Here is a 26,341-nt window from a genome sequence, read left to right as displayed (position 1 = left end):
GACAAATGATTTGTCTTATTTTTCTATTGCTCTCAATTACTTCTTTTTTAATATTACATTACAAAACAACAAAAGGACACATAATTGAAGCATACCCGACGTCAAGAAACAGTTAATGTATCCGCCAAGAACATCAAAAGAATATTACCAAACAACATTCACCGAGATTTCCTTGTTTTCTAATATTTAAGCGGCTTGTTGTTCCTTTCTGCTTTTCTCTTTCCCAGTTCATGCAATTGCTTTGCTTTTCTTGCTGCAACTGCTGGTCTTTTGAATTGCCGCAGTTTTGGTTCCTTTGCTGCCATTTTCTTTGAGTTGGGTGTCTTCAATTTAATAGATTCAGGCAAAGAAATGGGAGTTTTTCGAGGAGGGCGGTCTGATTGGCTTGCACGAAGACCTTGGTAGGAGAGAGAGGCAGCCTTTTCCTTTTTATCTTTCTTCTTCTCTCCATCAGGGGGCTCATCACCAGAGACCTTTGACCTTCTCATGTCTGAGTTGTTATGAATCTGTCTTGGATTATTTTCTTGCTTCTTGAGATTTGATTCGGGTCGTGCATGGTAAACCCTCAGGCTACGATTCCTCAGCATGTAATTTTTTCTCTTTATGGCCATCTTAGCCGCATCCTGAATGTTTTTTTTCTCATGTTATGATGCTAGCTATCCATGATATAATGTAAGATTACAACATATTTAATAATATATTTCTCATATAGCAAGAAGATGAACTAAAACAAGCCCCCATAAACAAAATGAATCACACACCACACACATCCTGGTCTTGCTTAAAAAATACAATACAGATAGTTTTACATGTCCATCAGTTTCAACTCTCGCTGAAACTGCATCATAAATGTATGGCATAAAGATTGCAACCAATTGTATTTATTGGAAATGAAGATAAAGAGTATATGATGATTAGAATTGCTTATCATTCAACCAACAGCAGGATGCATATGGTATTCATGGATTTGAGGGCCGAAAGAAAGAACCATAAACTAAATCAGAAGTTTGACAGAAACAATAGTATAGCAATAATACCAAATAGTTAGCATCTTAGAAATCGATAAGTTATTTGTCAAAAAACAAAATAAAAAACTTACAAATGTTTTAAACATGACATAGGCAATGCCTTTTCCCACACTTAAGTGGGGATCTCTAACAACTCGCACGGCTTCCAAACTGGATTCCAGTTGTTTGATCCCAGAAAACAACTCATACAATTCCTCATCCTGGAGAAATGAGAAAACTTGCACACAAGATTAGCAAATATTCATCAGAAAATAATCCCTGCTAGGGAAATCCAATCAAAAGTAATGATTTCTCTCTTTTTTCCCCCCTTTAATATGGCGAATAAAAAATATTTGTTCTATTATAGTAAAGATGATTACCTTCACATCAAAAGGAAGATTGCCAACAAAAACAGTTCTTCTGTTATCATAAACGGAGGGATTCTGTCCTTCCAGTTTACCACGAGGAGGGCACGCCTTATCCACACGAATGTGATTGTCTCCTACCTGCATATAGATGATGAGATAGAAAAATTTCGAAAAATAAAAACTTCTATATATGGAAGATGGAAGAACATGGGTTATCTGTTTTACTCAACAACCATAAAGATTTCCCAAAGAAAAACAAAAGCAGCAAAATAAGACTTTCATGAAAATTATCATCAATCATCTCTGATACCTTTGCCATGTTATGTGACAAGGCAGCCTTTGCTGATTGCTCATCTTTGAAAACAATGTACGCATGGACACTGCAAAAAAAAATGGATATTACAAACCCATATTACATAGAAACAAACACGCGTGTTTATTTGTGACACGGATGCGAGTGTCAGAAACATGAATCCAAACAAATAACATCTAGACATGAAACGTCAATATAATATATGGGTGTCTACATATATGCGCATGTCTATACATATATTGAAATTCATGAGTAATTCAACTGTGTATGACTGCATTTACATATTCAACAATTCATACGTTATGTCATAACAATAGTAAAGTATCACAGAAAAAATTAAATAAATAAATAGTCCAAAAAATGTTACTTTGTGAATCATAATTTTATTCATCAAAAATTTCTTTTAGTCCAATGCAAGGTTTTGCCAAAACAACATAGAAAAAAGCTAAAAACTATTAGCTAATTATTAATTCAAAATGTAGCACCCTTATTGCATGACTATTAAATAAGGTCTTAATGTATTCATCCAAAACCATATGATCACACCAGTTCCACCCACAGTAGAAAATAAAAATAAAAAGTATTTTTATTCTGAACTTTTATTATTCTAAAATATTTTGTATTTTTAAAATAAAATATTATAAATTAAGTAATGAAATTTCTAAACAAAGAAACGCCAAAGTCGAAAAATAAAAAGTGTCCAAAAAAGGGACACACCATTAGACACTTTATAAAAGTGTCTTATGCAATATTGGAAGTGTCAACATGCGTGTCTGTATCCACTAAGTGTCAACACGTGGTTAGACCCTCAAACACGTGTTTCTATGTTTCATGGTTCCAAAGCCCCAAACAATTACTATATTGATGTGCTGCACAGTTGTAAACTATTAAATTGGAAAAACAAATTACCACTAACATTCTACTTATTTAATAACTCCTCCTTAGACTAATCAGGTACATATTAATGGCTTTCAGCAAAATCATCTCCACTTGACCAAAAAGGTTACCATTCAGGAAACAAAACGCAACGCACTTTGGGTTAAATGCACTCGCTTTAATAAATAAATCTGGAGAAAATGCAGCCCAATTTGATGCATTAACTGTTTGGATATAGGAATACAAATATTTAAATAGTCTAATGTCCCCCTCCGTATGATCAAGCATCTAATGATCGGCGAGAATTGATAGAAGAATTGATCCAAAGTTCTAGTCAAATTGGCAAAGAAAATTATATAAAAGGAATAAATTGGAGTTCAGTTTAACAATTCGAAGTTGCCTTCCTTTACATGCCTCAAAATTATATAAAAAAATTTCTCACACACACATGCACAAACACACGCTCCTGAGGGTGCACACACACACACACCATCAACTTACCTCAAAAAAATAAAAAATTATATAGAAGGAAAAACTTAAACAAATCAAAGTTTTTTCATCTATAAAACTCGTCCACTCTATGAGTAATCTTGGTTGAGTGTTTCCTACATGAAACAAGATCTTATCCACTGCTTCTGAAGATCAAAGAGTTTTAGGGAGGAGATAAGAACAATGCCAGACTCCAGAGGACCATTGGCATAAGAAGAATTCCTTGATCAACAATCCCATCATTTTTTTAGAACCACTTAAAGTAAGGGAATTCCTAAGAAGTATTGGTTTAATCAAGTTAAGGAAGTATGGTGTGCAATCATCCATTTAAGACAATACCAGATATTGCATGCAATATACATAACAATACATTGTTACAATCATGTTCACCTTGCTAGAAACAAGTTTCCAAATGATATAGTTTGTATGTGTTATACGAGATAATGTATTTTCATTAATGCATGTTGATAACATAAATAGAGTAGGTATGTGAATATGTGTGCACATTTATATAATTTATTTTTTTTGGGTGATTCAGTGGGGAAGACAAGCCCCATTTTTTCAAATAGTTTAAGACTTTTTTTTAAGGTGTTAGTGGGGTGGTATCAATGGGAATAGAAAACACAACGTAGTGACTATAGTGTGGGGGTGCTACCACCACCACCCCATGCCCTTTCCCAGATTTATATAAGTTTAATAATAATAAGAGTAGAAAAGAGGAAGTAGTTAAGATTGACGGCCAAGAAATACCAAAAAGAGCACATTTTATAAATTTTGGGTCAATAATACAAGAAAATGGAGATATTGAAAAAATATGTCGTACATAGAATTAGAGCTGGGTAGGTGAAGCGAAGATGTGCAACCAGAGTTTTATGTGATCACCGCATACCAATGAAGCCGAAGGGGAAATTCTGTAGAACAGCTATGAGATAAGCTCCACTTTATGGGGTAGAATGTTGGGCAGTCAATAAAAAAAATATGTCCATAGAATGAGCGTAGCTGAGATGAGGAAGTTGAGATGAATGAGTGGCAAGAGAAGAAGGGATAGAATTTGAAATGAATACATTAGATAGAAATTAGGTGTGGCTCCAATAGGTGATAAGATGAGAGAAAGCAGTCTTAGGTAAAGCTTGCCATATGCAGCGCATACACAATACAACAGTTGTTAGGAAGTGCGAATTGGTTCAAGTAGAAGACTCAAAAAAGACAAGGGGTAGACCCAAAAAGACATGGTTGAAAGTAGTGCAAAAAGATATAGGGACTCATAGGTATAGCCCTAGAGCAAAATGGCGGACCATAATTCCTGTAGTTGACCCCAAATAGTTCGAAAAAGGCTTTCATAATGATGATGATGATGAAGACCCTACTCACACATAAGACTTCCTATATTAAGAAACAAACACCTAAAGCAATGTTTATCAACTCCTCACATTAAGCTAAGACCAAGAGCCTTAAGATTGTGCTTTTTATCCCAAAGTACTATATTGACAAAAAGCAATAAAGCTTTAGAAAAGCATCGTATGTGTCAAGTGTAAACTTGTCAATGTGTTTGTAAATGTATGCATGTGTAGAAGTTATGCGGTAAAAAATACTGATAAAATCATTCGGGTGGTTAACCTCCTTGTTCTCTTCTTCGCTCTCTTTCTTTTCTTTTAGTTAATTCAAGTGGTTTCCTTAATAGAGAAAACAGGCTCTCAAAGAAGAGGACATGGTTTTGGATTTCAAATCTGTGCAAAGACCAAAAACTAAGATTCGTTTCAGGCTTTTTCAAACAAAAAGAGCATAAGCATCACCTTGTATTAAAAAACATAAAACCAATACTTAAAGTTTGAACTTCTATAATCCCAAGAGAAACAAAGAGATGAAAATCCACTTCAAGCACATATATGATGCAAGAGTTCTCCATCAACTAGCACAAGTTAAAGCAACCCTTTGTAAAAGTTCAAAATCCATCATCAACTCTCGATGTAGGTTGTGTGAACAAAGAGATGAAAATCCACTTCAAGCACATATATGATGCAAGAGTTCTCCATCAACTAGCACAAGTTAAAGCAACCCTTGGTAAAAGTTCAAAATACATCATCAACTCTCGATATAGGTTGTGTGAACAAAGAGATGAAAATCTACTTCAAGCACATATATGATGCAAGCGTTCTCCATCAACTAGCACAAGTTAAAGCAACCCTATGCAAAAGTTCAAAATCCATCATCAACTCTGGATATAGGTTGTGTGAACATATACCTATCAACGGCATCATTAATCTTCCCCTTGAGTATTGCACTCTTTCTAGGTAGCTTGCTCTGCTCAATAGAACAAGGCAAATGAATTAAAAATCCCTTCAATAAATACCAGTCCCTCACTAAAAAAACTTAAAATTTCAAATGAAATTATCCACATATATCTTAATATACATATTCACAAGAAATTGAAAAATAAATGCACATAACACTCACATCTACTAATGGCACAGAACGAATTCTAACTGATTCCACCTCCCCAAACTGAGAGAATTCTTTCAAAAGAGCTTTCTTCTTCAACTTCAATGGTAAGTTCCCAACAAAAACAGTCCTCTGAAGCTTATCATTGTCATCAAATGATTCCTTCGAAACAGCGGGATCTGTGGATTTATCACCCTTCATTGCTTTCCTCTTCTCATCCACTTTACTACCATCTTCATTAGATCCCTCCAGAATACTGGATTGGGATGATTTATCCTTCAATGCAATACTTTTCTTGCCAGCCTTAACACCACCTTCTTCGTCCTCTTTTTTCCCTGTAGTTTTATGAAGCTCTCCAAAATGTCTTTTCTTGTACTCCTCTTCAATCACGACTGGTTTCTTACTCTTCTTTTTAGTTTCTACGACTTCATCAGCTTTCTCTCTCTTCTTCTCCTTCATCATGGTTTCAATAACTTCATCAATCTTCTCTCTCTTCTTCTTCTTTTTCGTAGTAGTACGGTCATTCTCTTCACTAACATTATTCTCCAACTCTTTTACTTGTGTAGATTCATCAAGTCTCTTCTCTCTCTTCTTCTTCTTTTTCAGCGTAGTACCATCATTCTCTTCACTAACATTATTCTCCAACTCTTTTACTTGTGTAGATTCTTCATCAAAAACTTGAGCCCCAATTTGATCGAATTTGGGTTTATCGCCCTTATCCTTCTTCTTCTTCTTTTTCTCCACATCAGCAATATCATCTTCACTAATTTGAGATAGTTTACGCTTATCACCATTATTGGGTTGGTTTTGATTATCAAATTCAACAAAACCAGAATTCGATTTCCTTCGAAAGGGGTTATCAGAAAACAGGGAAAGGCCACCTTGCTCTGAGCTTCCAAAAAGGGTTTTGAATATATCAGATGAATCAGTATCATCCTTTGCGCTCTTCCCCATTGTCGATGCCAGGTTTTTATGTGAACGACGACTCCAAGTTATACAAAACTAAAACCAGAGATGAGAAAGAGAGTCTGTGTGCTAGGATCACTGGTTACCCAAGTTATGGAAAAATCAAGCAACGATGATCGAGAAACTGTACATTAACATTGTTAAATCAAGTTTTGGAAAGGCCCAACAAGGATTAGCGAAAATCTAGCAACAAATATCGTCAGACTGTGTTAGCTCTCCAAGATTCAAATGAGCTTGAAAGAGAATGTGTGTTACTAAACAGAGTTTCTTGCGATAAGAAAAACAAACAAGGATGAGAGAGAAACTATAAAGTGGGTACCTCTGATTCCCAAAGTTATGAAAAACCAAGCAAAGAAGAGGGAGAAAGTGCACCACTAGGATTACCTCCTGCTGTTCGCTGTCACGTTTCGGCAGCAATGGTGAGTAAGGGTTATCGTTTTTTATATGCAGCAGCTTTGAGCTTTACTTTGTGGTAAGTAACCAGCCCCTAGCGATTTCTAAACTCGGACCGGTGCGTCGATCCGGTGACCCTACCCGTCCCGAGTCTACCTGTGGGATCTCTTGACATTGAGGAATATAGAGAGTATTGTATAGATATAGATTGAAAATATTATGACATAAAAAGGTTTTAGAGAAATTTAGGCGGAGATACCCCATATTTTCCGATATTTGAAAATTCTCCCACCATTATTTTGTTATTACATCCTATCATTTTTTTCTTTTTTCGTTTTTTTTTTTTTTATCAAATTGCCCCGATTTTGGACTTTGAAAATTGGGACATTTTCAAGTTGAAGTTTGAGACACTTCGAGAGTTTGAAGTTGTTCGACCAAATTCGAATCCTTTTTGAGTGGTTTTTCTCCTTGAAATAATTTGGACTTTGAAGGTCCGAAATTGACAACTTCATTCCAAGGGTCCTCAATCGACAACTTTACTTTTTAAAGGCCAAAAGTTGTCGAGAACTTAAAACTCAACTTCGAACCTTTACGGCATGTTTATTTCTTTTGAACAATATTATGAACTTTCATTTATGGTTTGCTTAAAAAGCATATTGATTACATAGCTGGGATCAAAGCACCAAATATAGACAAGAGACTTCATGTTTAGCTAAGCCATCCGCTAAAGCATTGGCAACACGAAAAAAATGAGAGAAAGAAACTTGAAGCCCACAAAAATCAATGATTTTCAGCCAAAAAGTATGAAGAGTCCAACGGATCTTTTGCTAAACAAACATCAATTTATGACATTAACAGATTATCCTTTAACAAAGATAATTCCCAAAATTACTAGATTGACAATGGTTTGCAAACCATGGAGGAGATAAACTATCTCAGCCTGGTTAACCGTGGTGGACCCACAAGGTCAAAATGAGAAGATAACAGACCCGCTATGATTTTTGAGAATACCTCCAACTTCAACTGATCCCAAATTTCCTAAAGAACTGCCATGGAAATTTAATTTGGAAGAACCTTCAAGAGGAGGCATCCAGAGACCAACTTATTTTTAGGCACAAATGAGAGAGCAAAAACTTTCAAATTAACAAAAATATCCGCTCTCCAAACCCCATGCCCTTCCTTAAAAAGCATTGCAAAATCTTATCTTTAATACTATATATGTCCAAAAAACATTCTATCAAAAGTTCTTCTATTTCTTTCTAGCCACATCTACCAGATAATGCCACTTTTAAAAATCTTCCAATTAATAAGATCTTTAAAAGGCAAGGAAGGGATATGAAGATGATTAATAATTAAAATTAAATTGATAGGTAGCGTCCAAGTGAAACCAAGCAAATAAAAGACCCCATTTCCATATTGAATCAGCAAAAGGACAGTATAAAAAGAGATGAGAACCAATCTCTTCCATATTCTTATACATAAAGCAAACATTAGGCACAATTTTACCCCGAATGCGAAGATTGTCTAGAGTAAGATACTTTTTTGTCTCGAGAATGGGGTTGGGGCCATGGTGGTATCACCACTTGTGCCCTAGCTAAGATCTATACTTCTATTCTTATCTAATACATTAAAAAAACACTGATGATTTTTAAAAATGGGTAGGGGCTCGTCATCCCCACTTAATTACCCAAAAAAAAAGGAAAAAGGCACTTTTATTGAAGGGTCACCCATAGGAAGGATTGAATTTTCATTGGGATAGGCCATTGCTAGATAGCATTAATGCCCTCCAAGGACCATCTAACTCGATCATGAAAGAAAAGTCTATAGGCTGATTTGACTGAAAAAAAACCATCACTCTCACTTTTCCAAACTACCTTATCTTCTCTATTTATCTTATTTATTTTGTGTGAAAGTATTTTATGAGAAACATTATCATGTGAAAGAATCCCCTCATGTGGTTAGGTGTGGAAATATTTTCACACCAATTAGTCATATTATAGCCGTTCACACCAATTGGCAGCTATTTAGTGTAAAAATATTCCCACATCTAATTATAAGAGGCGATTTTTCACGTGAAAATATTTATAGATAAATATTTTCACACTAACTAAATGTGCCTTTAAGGTCTGAAGTAAAGGAAATTTGAAAATATATATATATATATATATATACATATATAGAAAAATGAGTATGGATGCAAAAATAAAATTCTAAGGAGGATTTTGTAAATTGCATAATTAAGGGGATATTAATATAAATCTCCAAAAATTTTACCTTGGGGATTACAAAGTAGTAGCTCCTCTTAAAAAAGTCAAAAACATATAATTTACTTGTTGTGCAAAGAAATCACAATTACTTTTGTCCAATGGTTTAAAAAACAGATCGGTGACCCGGATCGGGCACCCAAAAAACCAATCCGGATCGGTGATTCGGATCGAGAATCGGGTGAATCGGTAGAATAAAGCTTAAAAAAAAATCCGAAAAAAATTATTAAAATTTATTTTAAATATTGTTTTTTAGGAATTCAATAAGAAATGAAGGTACTCCATTAAGAATTTTCATGTTTTTGAATGAATATGCGAATATTGATATGTTCTTTCCCTGCATCAACCGCCATTTAGCATTTAATTTACATCACACAAAAGGATAAACATAGAATTATCATGGAATAAGTATATCAACATACATGGACTACAATAAAGCATAAAATTAGTAATATACGATCTAAAAATAAAATGATAGACGGCGTTATTGTTCTTTTTGGTCACGCTGGTGCCATTGATTGAATTGGTTTAACAATTCATTGATTCTATCTAAAAACGAATCGTCGATATTAACAGGCGTCTGACTATTCCCAAATCCCTGAGTGTTAGTGTTTTGTTGTGTTCCCAATCTAAAATCCCCGAAGCTTGTCCATCATTCATGCTTACCTGCACTATCGTGCTCATCCTTTACACTGTTGCTGTTAGGACTCGATATGTGAATAATATGGCTGGGATAGGGTGGCCTCAGAATCATCATCTCTCTCATTTTCTCTTTGAAATAATATGGATTAAAAAAAAAAAATAACAAATTTTCAAAAAAATCGATCATGGATTAAAAAAAAAATCACAAATTTTCAAAAAATTCTATCATGAATTACAAAAAAAAATTCGATCATGGATTAAAAAAAAAAAATCACAAATTTTCAAAAAATTCTATCATGGATTACAAAAAAAAATTCGATCATGGATTAAAAATAAAAAATCACAAATTTTCAAAAAATTCAATCATGGATTACAAGAAATTCGATCATGGATTACAAAAAATTCGATCATGGATTACAAAAAATTCGATCTTACATAAAATTTGATCATGGATTACATAAAATTCGATCATGGATTACAAAAAAAGAAAAAGCATAAAAAAACAAAAAATTCCATCGTGGATTACAAAAAAAAAAAAAAAACAATTCGATCATGGATTACAAAAAATTCAATCATGGATTACAAAAAATTCTATCAAGGGTTACAAAAACAAACAAAAAACAAAAAATTCGATCATGGATTACAAGAAAAAAAAAAAAACATTTCGATCATGGATTACAAAAAATTCGATCATGGATTACAAAAGATTCTATCATGGATTACAAAAAATTCAATCATGGATTACATAAAATTCGATCATGGATTACAAAAAAAAACAAAAAATTCGATTGTTGATTACAAAAAAAGAAAAAAACAATTCGATCATGGATTACAAAAAATTCGATCATGGATTACATAAAATTCGATCATGGATTACATAAAATTCGATCATGGATTACATAAAATTCGATCATGGATTACAAAAAAAAAAAAAACATAAAAAAACAAAAAATTCCATCGTGGATAACAAAAAAAGAAAAAAACAATTCGATCATGGATTACAAAAAATTCAATCATGGATTACAAAAAATTCTATCATGGGTTACAAAAACAAACAAAAAACAAAAAATTCGATCATGGATTACAAGAAAAAAAAACAAACATTTCGATCATGGATTACAAAAAATTCGATCATGGATTACAAAAAATTCGATCATGGATTACAATAACAAAAAAAAAAAAAAAAAAAAAAAAAAAAAAAATCCATACGGGACTCGCCGATTCACTGTACGGGGACTCGCCCCGATTCCGTACAGTGAATCGGCGAGTCGCTGTTCAGAATCGTTCAGTTCTCTCTAGAACCGGACGATTCCTGTGTTTTTTTCGTCGATTCGATCCGTCCATGGCGATTTCTTTCAACTCGGCGTTTTTTAAACACTGCTTTTGTCAATTAGATTTCGAAGTCATAATTACTCTTGTCTATTGAATTTCGATTGAAGTAATTATTAATATATCATGAACCGGACTCAAAGTTCAAAACAAATTTATTGAACTTCGCAAGACATACCATCCAATTTGACGCCGATTGATAAGAGTAATGGTTACCTCCATGTAACAACAACGAAGGCATTTAGGCCAAGTGAAAGAGGTGAGTGTCACAAAAGGGTCATTACTCGTCCCATCCCAACCCGGAAATACTCTTTTCCCAAAATAAATTGACTCTAACAAGCGTGTAGGGCATGTACCCGATAAAAAGAGAACGCTAAAAGGCTTTGTATAGTGCATGGGATAGTGGCTGGCATTTAGAGAGAGAGAGAGAGAGAGGAGTCTTTTCCAAGTGGGGCTTTTCGTCATTTTCTCTGTACTGCAGGTTGCATAGATCATTTCGCGGTTTCTTCTCACTAAATTGAGAGGAGCGTGCGCTTGTCAGGGTGACAATGAGAAGTGGTATGTTGAAGCATTTGAATGCTTGCAGATCGGCTGCACGGTGCATTCAGCCATGGAGTCTTGTACCCTCTCGCGTGAGTCCAGTTCTTTTATCCCACTTTTATATTTTAGAGAATGTCAGTTCACGAAATTAAGCTTTGGCATCCTATTCTCGATTTTTTTTTTTCGTTTTGGGGAGTTAAGTATGTTGATTAGGGTTATTGATTCAAATATTTAATCTAGTTTCATTATTATTTACGTATTGTATTGTTTTGTTTTTGCAATTCTGGTGGTTTACGTAGTGTATTGTTTTGTTTTTGCAATTCTGGTGGGTTTAGCCCTATCCGACGATTGGCTTTATGCTTATACCCCTTTTATGTGTCACTTTTTGCGGGTGTATGATTTGATGAATGTCTTAAATACTTAGGGTTACATTTTAAGCTTGTTGAAAAACCCTAAAACAATTGAACATTTTCTTGTGTTGAAGGAGTTTCTTTTGTTATTGCTGAAGCTCAATGTGATGGATAGTTATCATGCTTTGTCTTTTAGTCTGGTCCACATGTCCATCTTGGAAAGCTTATTGTTGAAAAAACCTAAAACAATTGAACATATTATTTTGTTGAACGAGTTTATTTTGTTATTGCTGATAGCTCAATCTGATGGATGGTTATCATGCTTCAGATGAACATTTGTCCTTTTAGTCTAGTCCACATGTCCATCTTGAAAATTACATTGGGGTATTTAAGAGTTTTTAGCATGAGTATATTAAAAAGTCTTTCTTTGCCTACAGTGAATTACACATTTGACCAATAACTTGCTATTGAGCGTCCTAGTTTGATGATATAATGGTCGAAATAAATAATTTCATCGAATTTGAGATATTTATATTTTTATCGATTTATATTTTAAACCGGTTCTAAAATAATGCTGCATGAGGATTAAATCGTTACTCTAAGTTGTAGTCTACCTGTTCCCCTTGAAATGTATCATTTTCCTTTTAAGTGAAATGTTTAGGGCTAGTTTTGGTGCTGCCTTGAAATGCGTATTGCGTATAGAGTGGTCAAAAACCTGTTTGACTGCTCCCATCTGGTCTCTTATCCACATGCAAATAGTGGTGATTTTTTGTGACTGGCGGAAAATTAGAGTGAAATAGTTTTTCATTAGAATACATCTTGCTGCTTGCCAACTATGAAGTGGAAAAAACGCGTGAGCTATAGTACTAGGCAAAGGAGTGGTTACCCTCAGAGACATGATTATTGTATATTTTGATTCTTCAATTTAGCAACTCCATAGACAGCTAAATGTTAAGGGTTCACATGTATTCTAATACTAGATGAGTTCAATTGTGGCTCTGTTATACAGTTGAGCCTCAATTTGTGTCACTAATCTTCCACTATCATCCTCCTATAAATTATTGTTGAACGCAAGTTATGGAGGCAGTTCATTCATACTTTTTCTTATTGTCTCTTTCTATAACATATACCTCAGCCTTGCATGACTCAAGCAAGTAATGTAATGGCTCAGTCGACTATTTCTATCAATTTGCCAAGTCGAAGTAACAGTCACATATTTTGTGATAAGTTTCTCATTTGGCCATCTTGTGTTTCGCTTATTTGGGTCAACTTCGCTTAGTCAAGGAATTGTGGATGTGAAAATTTTTACTATATGTTTATTGAACAGCTTGATCAAGCTGCCTTTTATTGATTGATCTGATGTTATGGTTGAATAGCTGGAGTTTATAATGAAATTTCTTCTTTTTTTCTTTCAAATTTTCTTTGTTATAGAGTAGTGACTTTGAGAGCTTTAAAACCTTGCAACATACTAATGTTTACATGGAGAAGTTTCTTCTTTGAAATATAACATATTTTAGTTTTTTATCTTTGCCTGTAAACTAGCCGGTTGTCTAGTTATTCATTTATGGTATGCCTTCTATATTTCTCATCTAGTTTTTTATTTCATTTATATATCTTGTGTTGTGCAGCATGCAGCTTCAGCATCTTTGGCAGAGGATACTGAGTCTGTGATATTTCCACAGTAATACACCAATTAAAAGTTCACTTTGAGTGCTTGACTTCTTTATCCTGAACTTCTTCAGGATTTTGGTATTCTATGTTGCTTCGTATGGACTGTGGCATTCTCGGATGATCTTGTGTTGAAACATTTATTCAAAGTGGAAATCTTTCACCTGATTCTTGTTTATTGCTCCTTTAGGTTTCATAAGATTGACTTTCAGCTCTCTTGAAACTCTGTTTGTTGATTGTTTGTTTATACATTTCTTTTTTATTAATTATTAATCTGTAATTTTAATTGGAGTATTATTGCAAGCATGACCCACTTTTTTTTTTTTTGGAAATTGCTGACTGTAGCAAGCAGACCCACTGTTCTTCACAGATAATTGAATATTTTGAGTTTTCTCGGACTTTATTTATTTATTTATTTCACTAAGATGGTTTGATTCGGATTTCGACTTAAATTTTTACTAGAAAGATTTGTCCTTTTATTTACGAGCTCTAGCATTGTACCTACTGAGGGTACACCTGTAGCAACAGTGACTAGCTTTTCATATTCATAATTTTTATGTTGCTGTTTCTAGAAGGGGGAGCTTGTGCATTCTTATAATCATTTGCTTTTTTTATTGCAAAAGGGAGGGCCCAGGTGTTTCTTATGGTCTTAATTGGGCACTTTCTGCGAGAGGCATTTTTGTAAAGGACAAAGCATTTTATAATTTGAAGTCTTCTGAACTGGAGAAGTATGGTGCAGTACCTTCAGGTACTGAATAAATCATTCATTATTTTTTTTCCAGATGTGTGCATGTTTGTGACTTTGCTTGAATTTCCTGTAGAGCATCTTTCTGGGTTCCCTATCCATTATAGAGGAAAGTTCACCCAAGGGACTCATGAAATTTCAAAAGCACAATTCAACAAACTCTTAAAACTGGTATGTGGCTTTTATTTTTTATTTTTTTTGGATTGTTTTTTTATTTTTTTTACTGAAATTTACTTGTGATACACTGTTTGTTACATTATGTCCTTTCATCTCATATCAGCCTATAGTGTAGATAGCCATAGTTTGTTACGTACTATTGTGAAAATTTCCCAAGGTTCTATTTTAAATTGGTTTGGAATCGACATCTGTTAGGTGGTAATTGTGGAAGACAGCAGAGTATGATGAATAATGTTGTTCTATTTATTAGTCTGTTGCAATGCAGGTTAGTTAGTTCATGTATACTTGTTCAGTGGATGCCTGGAGGGATAGATCTTCTACCTTTTTGTTTTGCTCCCATTGCCCCTCTTTAACTAACGCTACCCCTCTAAAAGACTTTCTACCCCTAACCCTGCCTCGTTGACATAACAGCCCCTGCTTGCTAAATTTCGTCCCTCTATCCTCATTTCCATCCATGGATGAAGGGCCTCATTCACCGTAAACCTTAGAGTCAATATGTGCAAGCTTTATCTTGTGATATAGAGAATTGACGGTTTCATTTGAGCTGCTGAGGATGGAATCTCTGCTCCCTAGTTAGTATTTTTTTCTCAAGGTATGCTGCTTTCCATTACCTCAATTTCCCCTATAAATCAATTTTAAGCCATCTTGGTATTGTAAGAGATACTATTTCATTCTGAAATTTACTTTTAACTCGAGCAAACATAATCTGCTCTTGGTTTGCTCTTGGGTTTGACTGGATTCTTCAATGAGTATGATTACAAAAAGTTTTGAAGTGTGATCACACAGCTAGTCTATGGCAAGATACAACATGTTAGTTTATGACAATTGGGTGTTTGTATGTTGGATGGTGTCCACACATGAGCTATAAGGTGCCATTGTCATGAACTATTACAAGGTAACACACATAGGAGGAATATGATGATACACTTATTTAATATGGCAAAAGCCGCTATATATGAGGGTATAGGGCCTTGGTTGCTGTACATTTTTTTGCATGTTTACCTGGGCTTGCTAAATATGAGAACTTTGATAAGCTGATGTTGTAATTTTTTATTACAGCTGTATTTAGTTCGTTGGGGGTTTTTCTATTGAGATCCAATATCCTATTCACTCAGTAGGTTACATTGACTATGATTAATAAACATATTTAGCTGTTGATTCCTTCTTAAATGATTCAATTGACTTCCTGATGTGCCCATAAACTAATGAATTTGGCGTTCTTATTTACTAGGTCACTTCTCATATTTCATCTACCTCAAATATCTTTGTTCATGATGGGGCTGTTGGATCCTCGCCAAGGTGTGATGCGAAGGTCAGAGTCATTAGTGATCATCCTTCTGCTATTTTGAAATACTTAAATGTTCTTTGGAGGACTCCTACTCGAGCTGTTTCCCATGACACCTGTCCTTTGACAGTTTATGTTGCTTCCTCTATCAGGTAATACTCATCCCATTTGTCATATTTGAGAATGTGAAACACATGTTCTGTACTTTCACATTGCTATTTGTTTTGGACCTTTGCTGAAATTGTAGTCTGCCCCAAGAGTTAATTATCTGATGCTGCTTCTTAACTATATATCCTTGGTGGGGATGCCTTCTGTAATTTACAATGGAATTTTTCTGGAAAGGGTAATGTATTATGATATTAGTGTTAATTAATAATGAGTAATTAGTCATCCTATTCATAATTCCCGATTGAGTTGGCTAGTGTTTGTAGTGGCTTCTGTAATTTACAATGGAATTTTTCTGGAAAGGTTAATTTATTTTTCTGGCTTCTTGATACAATGTTATGGTAGTGGCTTTTTGGTTGTCATTTCTATTGTCTATAGGATTCACCGAACCCCTTATCAGGAAAAAGCGGTTTATTTTCATTGTGATGGTTGTGTTAAAGATAGGTTTGTGAGAAACATGAAAAGTAGTATATGGGAAATTTTAGGCCATTCCTGCACTCCATGTCTCTGAGGATTTTCCCCAGTTTTTAGACCATGTCCCTCTCCGTCTCATGTTGTTCCTGTTCCCTCAGGTTTTTGTAGAATCTTTGTAAAAGGGTGTTGAGCTATTAATCTTATGGAAAAAGATTGGCAGAGAAAGGAATCGGGCTTGGGTCAGCAGCAGCTGAGTTTTTATAGTACAACGTCTCAAGTTCCATTCCTATGTAACTTTGTCAAAAAAAGGAAGATTGGCAGAGAAGGTTTTATTTATAATGATAATCATTAGAGAGATGATGAGAGGGGATAGGCAAAGAGTTTATATTATATGGAAAGGGAGGAGTCAGGAGACAAAGCAAAGGGGAGGAAGATATTATGTCACTCCTGGTTGTTTTACTTAATTTTTAATAATCGATACATGGAGGGAGGTAAAGAGGCAAAGTTCATGTGAGATGGCACTAAAGTTGATTTGGGCAGCTAAATAGAGGACAAGAGTAGCAGGTAAAAGGAGATAGGATTGTTAAACCTTCAAAAGAAGCATTTTAACTGTTTCTTAATAATTTGGCAAATGTTGGATTATGACAAATGTCTCCCCAGAAAAACCTTTAAAGGCTAAGAAGTTGTTGAGCAACATTTCTTAAATCTAGGCAACATCTGGAAATGATAAGAATATTTTACGCACAAAATCTAACAGACAAGGTTATGAGAAAACTGATATATCTTAAATCATGTTTTACTATTGTATTAATTCTTTAAAACCTGCAATTTTTTTTTTTAAGTTTTCGATTCATCAAATGCTATGGACCATAATTTACCAGATTGAATATGGTCCCTTACCTTTCGTTTCTATTTGCATGGTTTTTGTATCAAAGAAAATGCCTAAATCTTTAACCGTGATTAAAACAGCACAGGCCAGTGCATTTAGCACTAAAAAAATTCAGAAGTCCTTAATCTTGGTGAGAATGTGGGCAGAGTGAGTATTCAGCCATATGCGCTATCAAAAAAAAAAAAAAGAGTATTTAGCCATATGGCTACAGAAGTCATGTGATGGAAGCAATGAACTTTGAGTAAAGTTCAAAAGTGATGAGGATGGCTTAAAATCCAAATATTGGTGATAAACCAATTGTTTGGGGCATTTTTTAGTTGCCCTACACTTGAATAATCTGTACTGTGGTCAAAACACGGGGCATTGGTTCAAGACTATTGCAGAATAGTATAGCAACATATTATTGTACAGCAGTGGGGTCTGGCATACTAGTATACTATACTACGATACTAATTAAGTGCTCTCGGGGTTTTTATTTTAGCTAGATGGAGTTTCGTCCTATATAATTTATCATTTGATCCCCATTTAGTTTGGTTTGAACTTCCCCAAATATTGGACATGGGTCCCCATTTTTCAGGGTTTATGGACCACGATCCCTTCCATAGTGCGCTTCCTACTTGCCACGATCATGTGGTCCCGATCCTGATCTTGAATCTAATTCAATCCCAATCTCAGTAACGTTGATTCAAGTAATTAAATGATAATGAAATCATAGCAAAAAGGCTGGTTATAATGGAGGTACAGAACAATGAGGCGTCAATTAAGTTGTCAATTGATCCCCCTTACCAACCTGAGATACTTGCACAGCCTGAACCCCAAGTATATGCCCATGTCCCAAAAGATAACCCGCCACCCTCCTATAAAAATAGGTTGCAGGAGGTGGTTCAAGAGGCTAGGGAGCCCCTTCCACAATATGTCGTATATGAGTTCGGTCCCCCACGTGCTAAGATATTTAAGGCCACTGTTGTTGTTTGTGTCGTACTTTTTAGTGCGAGGCTTATCGCACAAAGAAGGCTGCTGAGAAATTTGCAGCTTGAGAGGCTATGCTCTTCATTAGCGTCTAGCCATCTCTGGCTCAGAGGTTAGATGAAGCCAAGCATGAGAATGATGCCATTATAGTTCAAAACGTTGAGCTATCACGGTCCCTTGATTCCAAGCGTTTTTTTATTGAGAAGTTTGAGAGCGAGTGCTTGCAAGTGAGGCATGAGATGCAAGCTCTTACAATAGAGCTTGATGGGCTAGTAGCCTCTAATGCTTAGCTTGCTGCTAGCTGTGTTGGCCCTTCGAGCCCCATTTATACACTCGACCTCTTCATGGAGGATCTTCCATCGTGTAGGGCTTATTTTATTTTGATAACCATGTGTTATGTGTTTGGGCTTCATGGCTGGGTCATATTTTGGGTACCCTCCTTTGCTTCTTCCATCTCGGATTATCTTAGTTTGATAAGCATGTGTTGTGTGTTTGGGCTTATTGACTGGTCATATTTTGGGTTTTCTAAGTCATGGCACTAGGCTAAGGCTACAGGGTAGGGAGATCCTCTATGAAGAGGTCGAGTGAAGAAATGGGGCTCAGAGGGTCAACACGACGAGCTGCAAGCTAAGCATTAGAGGCCTATCAAGCTCTACTGTAAGAGTTTGTATCTCATGCCTCACTTGCAAGCACTCGGTCTCAAACTTCTCAGTAAAGAACGCTGGGAATCAAGGGACCACGAGAGCTTAGTGTTCTAAACCTTAAGGGCGTCATTCTCTTGCTTGGCTTCATCCAACCTTTGAGCCAGAGATGGCTTGAGGCTAATGAAAACCATGGCCTCTCGGGCTGCAGCCTTCTTTGTGCGAGAAGCCTTCCTCTGGAAAGTACGACCATAAATAATAACTGTGGTCTTAAATACCGTAGCACGTGGGACAAAACTCATATATGACATATGAGTGGAGGGGCTCGCCGGCCTTTTGAACCACCTCCTGCAACCTAATTTTACAGGAGGGTGGTTGGTTTTCATTTATTATAGAGGCATGTTCTTGTGGTTCAAGCATTGTAGGTATTTCTGGTTGGTAAGTGGAGCAATGGACAACTCAAATGATACCTTGTTGTTTTGTGCCTCCATTATAACCTACGAAATCGTAGCAAAATGGTAAAACCATACATAAATTTGAGCCAATTTTTGATAAAATTCAGACTAAATATACCAAAGTATACCCCATAGAGAATGAATTAAAATGGTAAAACCATACATAAATTTGAGCAAAAAAGCTTAGAAATTGATATTAAACCATGGCTAAAATAGGCGTCTTGACTCTGAACCGCAATATGAAGTCATCAAGGGCCTTTTTTTGTCAAATAATGCTAACTGTACTAAACAGGGAGGCTTTAGAATGTTTGGCAATTATGTCCTCGAGCATTTGAATTATATTGACACTTTACGACAAGTTCCTTAAGGGGATCATCGCATTTGTCAGTGGTGCTTCAGCCAAATGTCCACTCTCTCTTAGCCGTCATGTTAATCATTCCCACCATTTCTGAAGTTTGAATTTGGACAAAAAGGATGAATTCACATAGAGGAACAGAATAATGGGAAGAATTTGAATAATTTAAATACAATGAGAACATTGACAACATCATAGAGAGGGAAACTGAAATTCTACAGAGACTTTGAAGGAGAAATGTCCACCAAGAAACAAGCAAGGTATCTTGGGTGATTCAAGCTCATTCTTTATGGTTTCCTTCATTGTATACTTCGTAATTGCAATCAAAGAATTAGAGGTCTTTTGATTTAATTTTTGTAACTAGATGTATTTAACAATGCATATACAAGTGCTCTGGATTGATGTGTGTATAAATAAAACTCCGAAAAATGGTTAGTTTATTTTTCTGAAAATCTTTTTCTTTCTTTATTCGTGGAATGTTAGAATGCAACTTTCAAGCAAACACCTTCCCTTAAAATAAAATTCTTGTAATGAAGTACGAGGTTCTCCTTGAAAAAATGTCATTTACTTTCCATGGCTAGCTAGATGGTGTGGTAGCTTTGTTCCTCTTGGTTTGGTATTTACTCATTTATATCTTGTTAATTATATTTTGCTAACCTTTTAGTATATTACTAGAGAAAGTTGCTTCCTTTTTCCTTTTTTTTTTTTTTTTGGAATCTTTAGCTGGAGAAAATTTGCTTTCTGATTACTAAAGCTAATATTAAGAGTACTTTCATATAGTCCAGCCATGCAGATTCACTTCATAGGTGCATAGTGTATGAAAACTCTTTTTTCACCATTGATGAATATTTTATCATTGCTGTGCAAAAATCCTTTTTGAGTGGTGAGAAGGTTCACTGCCTTTATATTTGCTGCTCTTCCATGCGCAATTGTTTTTGAGTTAAATGAGGAAGTTATATTGCACAAACGATAAAAGTATAATGAAGGCTGTGAGATATGCGGAAATGGATTGTTAAATTCAGTTCAGTAGTATCTAATTTTTTATTTTTTATATATATATATATATATATATATATATATATATATATATATATATCCTGGCCTTGACTCAGTAAGCTGATTTATATCCTACAATACGCTTGCTGAATTGCAGCAGCAGATTGTCTTAGTTTTACTGTTTCTATGGTCACGCGTCATCGCTTTAAATCACATGTAGATCTTAACTATAAATTGATGATCTGGATTATGGATTTTGTACTGATTTGTCATACTGCTCTATGCCTGAGAGCCAAAAATCTGTTCTCATGTTGGATTCTTTTACGAACCAACCCTAGGTAAAAGGAAAAGGTAGATTATACTATTGTGGAATGAACTGGGAAAAGCATAGTCCATTGAAGTCATGACTGTCCAATAAAGTTATGGATGGTGATGGAGAAAGAGTGCGTCATGACCCCAATGGGTCGTCCACTCTGGCTTCATCACCATCTTATTTCATTCAGATGTTGATATCTCTAATGGACCAGATTTCCTCTCTAGTCTATTGGACTTCATAGCACAAAAGAAAGGACATGCATGATTGATGCAGCGAATTTTAACTTTATGTTTTGCAAACTTTTCTCATATATAGGTTATACCTGATTTCTAAATCTTGATAAGTACTGGGTGTTCTAAGTCTTCTTAAAAATGACTCAGTGCAAGTACTGGAGAGATCATTGGTATTGGAGCAAATAATGGATTTCTGGCTGCTGATAGTGAACGGGCATCGCTTGTTTTGTGTGGTAGAGCTTTTACTGATATTTCTGCCACAAAAGAGGCACTGGCTGCCAGTGTGGCACCAACAATATTTGCAAGGGGAGGTCTCCCTCTCTCTGCCAGGTAAAGATTATCAATTTCTCGTTATCCAAATCCTTGCTCTCATCATCTCCTCCTCTAGTTTGAACAATGGCAAATGTGACTAAGTAATGTTATAAGAAGTGTTGGTGGCAAACACTTCTTGTGAAGGCCAAACAAGAATTGTACTTTGTTCCTATACGTAGTACTTTGATAGTCTACTTTCCTCGATATCAGAAAAAACAAACTCGAGAGTTTCAATTGGTAAGTTAACCAAATGATAATAATATGGAGAAGAAAATAAAATGAGATTGTTGGTAATTTGGGTTCACATCGTTTAGGCTTCTTGTTTCCGGCGACTCTGTGATTCTGCTATTTGCTTCAGAGGCCACTATTAAGAATTTCTCAGAGTTGCAAAAGATGTTAGTATCGAAGGACGCAGGTGTAGTTCTGTCTTCTGATGGGGTAGCACCACAATTTCGAACATACGATTCTAATGCACCAAATCTGTTGAAAACTCCAGCTGCTGTGGTGTTCTCATTTGTTGATAAGTAAGTCGCAACCAATTTGCTTTAGTTCTATTTAAGGGAAACTATATAGAAAACCTTAGTCCAATGGGGTCATCACTGTTGAATGAACTTGTGGATGCTGATGAATAAAGAATGGGACCGACCAGAATTACACATGACAATATTCGTGGGCCCTCTTTCTCTTCCTCACCAAACATCATTTCTTTGAACAGTGATGACCCCAATAATTTCCACAGGCCGTTTGACAATATCTGATTTTTCCTTCATTTAGAAATTGACGACTTTGTTAATTTTGGAGAGATAAGATTATTGACATAAAGTGAACATGTGTCCACACAAATTCCAGTTCAGGTGTCATTCCTTCCCTATCCAAGCTTTCCCCGGGCCAAGCTGCGTATCACTTTTTGGCAGGGTACCAGGATGGAAAGTTTGTGCCTGCATTTGGTGCACCTCCATCTCTTACCCCTTTGGAACTTGCAAAGGGACTATTATCGCAGGTTGAGAGTTAGTTTAGTTAATTTCTTTTTTTTCTTCACTATTAGTCATTTTGTAGTTGATTTAACACCCCAGACTAGCCTCAGGAGTAACTTTTTCTTTTTATTTTATTTTATTCTTTGTATTCTTGCAGTTGAGCAGTAAGGAGATTCCCACCTTTTTTATCAATCCCACTGTGGGTGGAAAGCATCTGACTGGTACGCGAAAATATGAGCTTCATTTTGCATATTATGTTCATTCTTGTGTTCATAGTCATTTAGTCTTACTCTGAATAGCCAATAAAACTACATATCCTTGTCCATGTCCATTGCCAGATCTAAATGCTGATGCTAGGTTCCATATCTTTAAGACTGACCTCTTGTGGTAGTAGGCACATGCAGTTCATTTGAAACCAATGGTAGTCGAATGAGACACTGGAAATGTATCTATACATATTAAATGACCCAAAATTTCACTATACTTGACGCAACCCTTTTTCGCTTGAGGCCTATGGTTTCGAAGGACTCAATTTTCCTTTATTCTAGAAAATGACCAGAAATAAAGTAGTTGGAAAATTTGCCAAAATGAAAAATGCAAAATTCCAGTAAGGAAAATTTTGGAAAGAGAATTGAATAGTTTAAAAAACTTCATCATTATAGAAATTCTTTCACATGCATTCATACAAATACATGCACATGCGGACATGCCATGCACAGAGACCCTGCAAAATCTCTATTTAGCTAAACTCATTTTACATAATAACTTTTCTGACATGGTATTAGCACCTTGCAAAATCGGTAATGCTCGTTGGGTATCTTACGGTTGCCGCAGACTTCAGATCTGAAAACTATTTATAGTTACTTTGTAAGCTTCTCTTTTTTTTTCTTGGAAATTCCTTGATGTTTAAAATTGATGCTGATAAGAAGGAACCTCTTCTCAGATTCAAAAGGATCTAGATAGTATTGAAGTTTAATCAAAGGCATAGCACTGCTTTGAATGAGTTCAAGTAGGAAATATTAGACTGCCATAATTTGCTCAAACTATGCCCTTATTATTCCTTGTAGAAATCAAATTTCTACATTTTTGAAACTTGTTAAGAAGACTATAATTTGAGCAACGTATGGAAAGTCCAAAATACTAATTTATCTTGTTTTTATATGTTAGGCCAAGAGTTTCTTAAGGTGGTGGAATCAGCCCTATCGAAGAACTTACCTGAAAGCACACTAGGAAGGGAGCCTGACGCAAAAGGTAACTTATTTCAAATATCTGTTCTCACTTTAGTGGTATTTTCGACCTTTTTGTTTATTTGGATTCTTTATTTTTGTATGTGGCTGCAGTTGGAGATCTCAGAGCTAAGTACAAGGATTTCATATCTAGCAAATTCCAGGATTTACCTGAGGAGTTCTCATTCTAATTCACTATCCATGTATGGATTTTCGTAGCATAAACCTCTTTTATATATTCTGATAATAAATAACTTTTTCTTCAACTGCATTTCGTGATATTTCACTTGAGCAGATTGCTTTTGTCAATTCTGTTTCATGCTTGGTTCTGCTTTTACAGAATAGATATTTTAAACCATTCTAACTCTGACTAGTGGCTGCTAATTGTAATAGCATCATTAGTCCATGACTTGTTCCTTTTTATCTGAAGTTTTTTAATCAATAATTCATGGGGAGGTCATGTGCACATGTTCGGGATGAATTTGTTTAATCTCTCTTTTATTTTATATGCCTTAAAAGTGTGCCATAGTTCTATCAAAGTATTTATGTGTGAAGTGCCTTAAAGGTGTTGCACATCTTGCATCTAAGTTTAAACCCTGCTTATATATCGAAAAAAAAAGAAATGAAAATAGATAATTGCAATATGATATAATATATATATATATATATATATATATATATATATATATATATATATATATATATATATAAGGTTGCAACCTTACCTCTACAGCTACATATGCACCTCCAAACTCCATCGGAAAAGATAGTTTTAATGTTGAAAAACATTTTGATTGATCATCTCGACATCGAGATGTATGACCATGAAAAATAAAAAGATTAAGTCTCAGAAATAGTGCATTTTACAACATATTATCTACACCGTCTATTTTCAAGATTTTCATATGTTTATAGATCTACTTGATTTTAACCATTTTTGAAATTTAAAATTTTATTAGATATAAAAATAAATCTTGAGATAATCCTAAGAACATTGTGCATCAAAATTATATACCATGATAAAATTTGAAGGTGCACCTTACCTCTACAACTACGGATGCATCCGTATGCCAACTGCACCCTATATATATATAGATTGCGCTGGTATGTTGAGATTCAAATTTGGTTATGCTCCCCACTTTGGCACTTTGACATCGACATTTTTGATCAACTGGTGTTTTATGCTGACTTAAACAATATAAAATGCTTTTCAGTTGCTTACCTTGCAATAAATTCCTTTCTCTTAGGGGATCTACTTCGTGTGCAATAACCTGGCTCTTTGAGAAGGGCTCTCAATCAGCTACTAGCCTCCTCACTTTGATTAAACGCCAATTTGTAAGATACTTTGCCTTAATAATTCAGTTTCATTGATTCATGGGCTTACGGAAAAAGTGAGGACAATCTCTTGTCTACCTAGTTAAGAAAGTTGGTTTCTTTTCTTTTCGTTTGGGGAGAGTGGGGTTCGTGAACAACTTTTACTGAAGAGCAATGTGCTCTTGTGGTGATTATCATTATTTTTGCAAGATTTTGAGGTTGAATGATTCGCTTTGCTGTATCAGCACATGGCTGTTGATTTTCTGCATTTAAGCTTGGATGGTTCCACCAGTTGGTCGTGAGCTTTTGCATGCTGTAAAGAAAATCTTGTGCACCTCTTTTTGGGTGCCTTATTTATTTTATTTTTATTTTGTGCTTTTGGGTTTTTTACTCTAGTCCGTGAAGCTTTCCTTCTTTTAATACCATCTCCCTTCTGATTCTCCATATTAGAAACTTAGCATTATATCTCTATATTTTCTAGTACAATTGTACCTCTCAGATCAGATCCTCTGATTCTCCATATTAGAAACTGTAACATTATTATGTCTATATTTTTTAGTACAATAGTACCTCTCAGAACAGATCTTGTGAAATAGATATCCTATCAAATCAGACTTATATCCTTCATGGATGCCGGTACTATATACAAAAATGATAATCACTCAATTTTTCGTCGGCAATACTAAAATCCCAAAGGAGCGCTAATATTTGCTTTGAGGGGAAAAAAAATCTTAATACAAATTGTATTGCAAAATTAGTTACTAGATCAGGGTGATTACTATGAACGTGGATTTTGTTGGATATCTTATTAGAAGTTAAATATAAGATGACCTAAATGCTCTTATTTTAAAATTTGAAAGCGCAAAGAATTCCAATTTCTGAAAATGTCCTCCAAACTCATGTAGGATGAATGCTTTGGAGGGATATTAGCATCCCAAAAGTGTTTGGCCAGTTTGCTTCCTACAGACAGGTTGGCCCGACCTTTTGCTCCTGCGGGTGCTTCTCCCTTGCATGCTTTCTGGCTGAAGATTTCTAGGTAACGAGATTCTATCAAGAAGAATCAATGATCGATCAATGGTAAAGCTTTTCTTTCATTCATGAAGAAAGAAGAGTCGCCGACCCTCTTTCATTCATTCAGAAGGAGTGAACGACGCTCGGCGATAGAGAATGTGGTAATAAATCCATAATAGAGTCCGACCACAACGACCGAATTTATTATCTTCATGCATAA

At 35.2% G+C, this 26,341-nt stretch overlaps 2 protein-coding genes across 4 annotated transcripts; one reads left to right on the top strand and one right to left on the bottom strand.

Annotated features, from left to right (window-relative positions):
* On the bottom strand, positions 1 to 6,870 carry LOC18429257 (RNA-binding (RRM/RBD/RNP motifs) family protein). 2 transcript variants are annotated; one of them, XM_088861259.1, is made up of 7 exons: positions 6,778 to 6,870; positions 5,508 to 6,641; positions 5,296 to 5,354; positions 1,686 to 1,755; positions 1,388 to 1,513; positions 1,100 to 1,228; positions 1 to 623 (listed from the first exon to the last, which is right to left on the bottom strand). In XM_088861259.1, the coding sequence occupies exons 2-7, from the start codon at positions 6,444 to 6,446 to the stop codon at positions 180 to 182; spliced, it is 1,767 nt and encodes a 588-aa protein (XP_088717385.1). In that variant the 5' UTR covers positions 6,447 to 6,641; positions 6,778 to 6,870; the 3' UTR covers positions 1 to 179. The 2 variants fall into 2 exon arrangements, with proteins under 2 accessions (XP_088717385.1, XP_006838607.1); XM_006838544.4 differs by having other exon boundaries at positions 5,508 to 6,870.
* Positions 6,871 to 11,609: 4,739 nt separating this feature from the next.
* LOC18429256 (uncharacterized) lies at positions 11,610 to 25,487 on the top strand. 2 transcript variants are annotated; one of them, XM_006838543.4, is made up of 12 exons: positions 11,610 to 11,718; positions 13,605 to 13,657; positions 14,268 to 14,392; positions 14,466 to 14,560; positions 15,798 to 16,003; positions 21,432 to 21,614; positions 21,911 to 22,120; positions 22,446 to 22,596; positions 22,728 to 22,791; positions 23,738 to 23,821; positions 23,911 to 23,999; positions 25,044 to 25,487. In XM_006838543.4, exons 1-11 carry the CDS (start codon positions 11,635 to 11,637, stop codon positions 23,985 to 23,987), a joined length of 1,332 nt encoding a protein of 443 aa, XP_006838606.1. In that variant the 5' UTR covers positions 11,610 to 11,634; the 3' UTR covers positions 23,988 to 23,999; positions 25,044 to 25,487. The 2 variants fall into 2 exon arrangements, with proteins under 2 accessions (XP_006838606.1, XP_088717384.1); XM_088861258.1 differs by lacking the exon at positions 25,044 to 25,487 and having other exon boundaries at positions 23,911 to 24,262.
* The last annotated feature ends 854 nt before the right edge of the window (positions 25,488 to 26,341 follow it).

Source organism: Amborella trichopoda, chromosome 3 (genome assembly GCF_054954075.1).
Source record: "Amborella trichopoda isolate Santa Cruz 75 chromosome 3, AtrichopodaSantaCruz75HAP2 v2.0, whole genome shotgun sequence".
NCBI classification, from domain to species: Eukaryota; Viridiplantae; Streptophyta; class Magnoliopsida; order Amborellales; family Amborellaceae; genus Amborella; species Amborella trichopoda.
This window is presented reverse-complemented; position numbering and strand designations above follow the sequence as displayed.

What these genes read in the sequence shown, in the direction of transcription:
- LOC18429257 (XM_006838544.4), bottom strand. Translation starts at nt 6,446, where the DNA reads ATGGGGAAGAGCGCAAAGGATGATACTGATTCATCTGATATATTCAAA. An exon ending in TGTCACATAACATGGCAAAG is followed by an intron (nt 1,514 to 1,685) that starts GTATCAGAGATG and finishes ATCTATATGCAG; the next exon opens with GTAGGAGACAATCACATTCG. An exon ending in ATCTTCCTTTTGATGTGAAG is followed by an intron (nt 1,229 to 1,387) that starts GTAATCATCTTT and finishes TCATTTCTCCAG; the next exon opens with GATGAGGAATTGTATGAGTT.
- LOC18429256 (XM_006838543.4), top strand. Translation starts at nt 11,635, where the DNA reads ATGAGAAGTGGTATGTTGAAGCATTTGAATGCTTGCAGATCGGCTGCA. An exon ending in GGGTGGAAAGCATCTGACTG is followed by an intron (nt 22,792 to 23,737) that starts GTACGCGAAAAT and finishes TTTATATGTTAG; the next exon opens with GCCAAGAGTTTCTTAAGGTG. An exon ending in AAGGGAGCCTGACGCAAAAG is followed by an intron (nt 23,822 to 23,910) that starts GTAACTTATTTC and finishes ATGTGGCTGCAG; the next exon opens with TTGGAGATCTCAGAGCTAAG.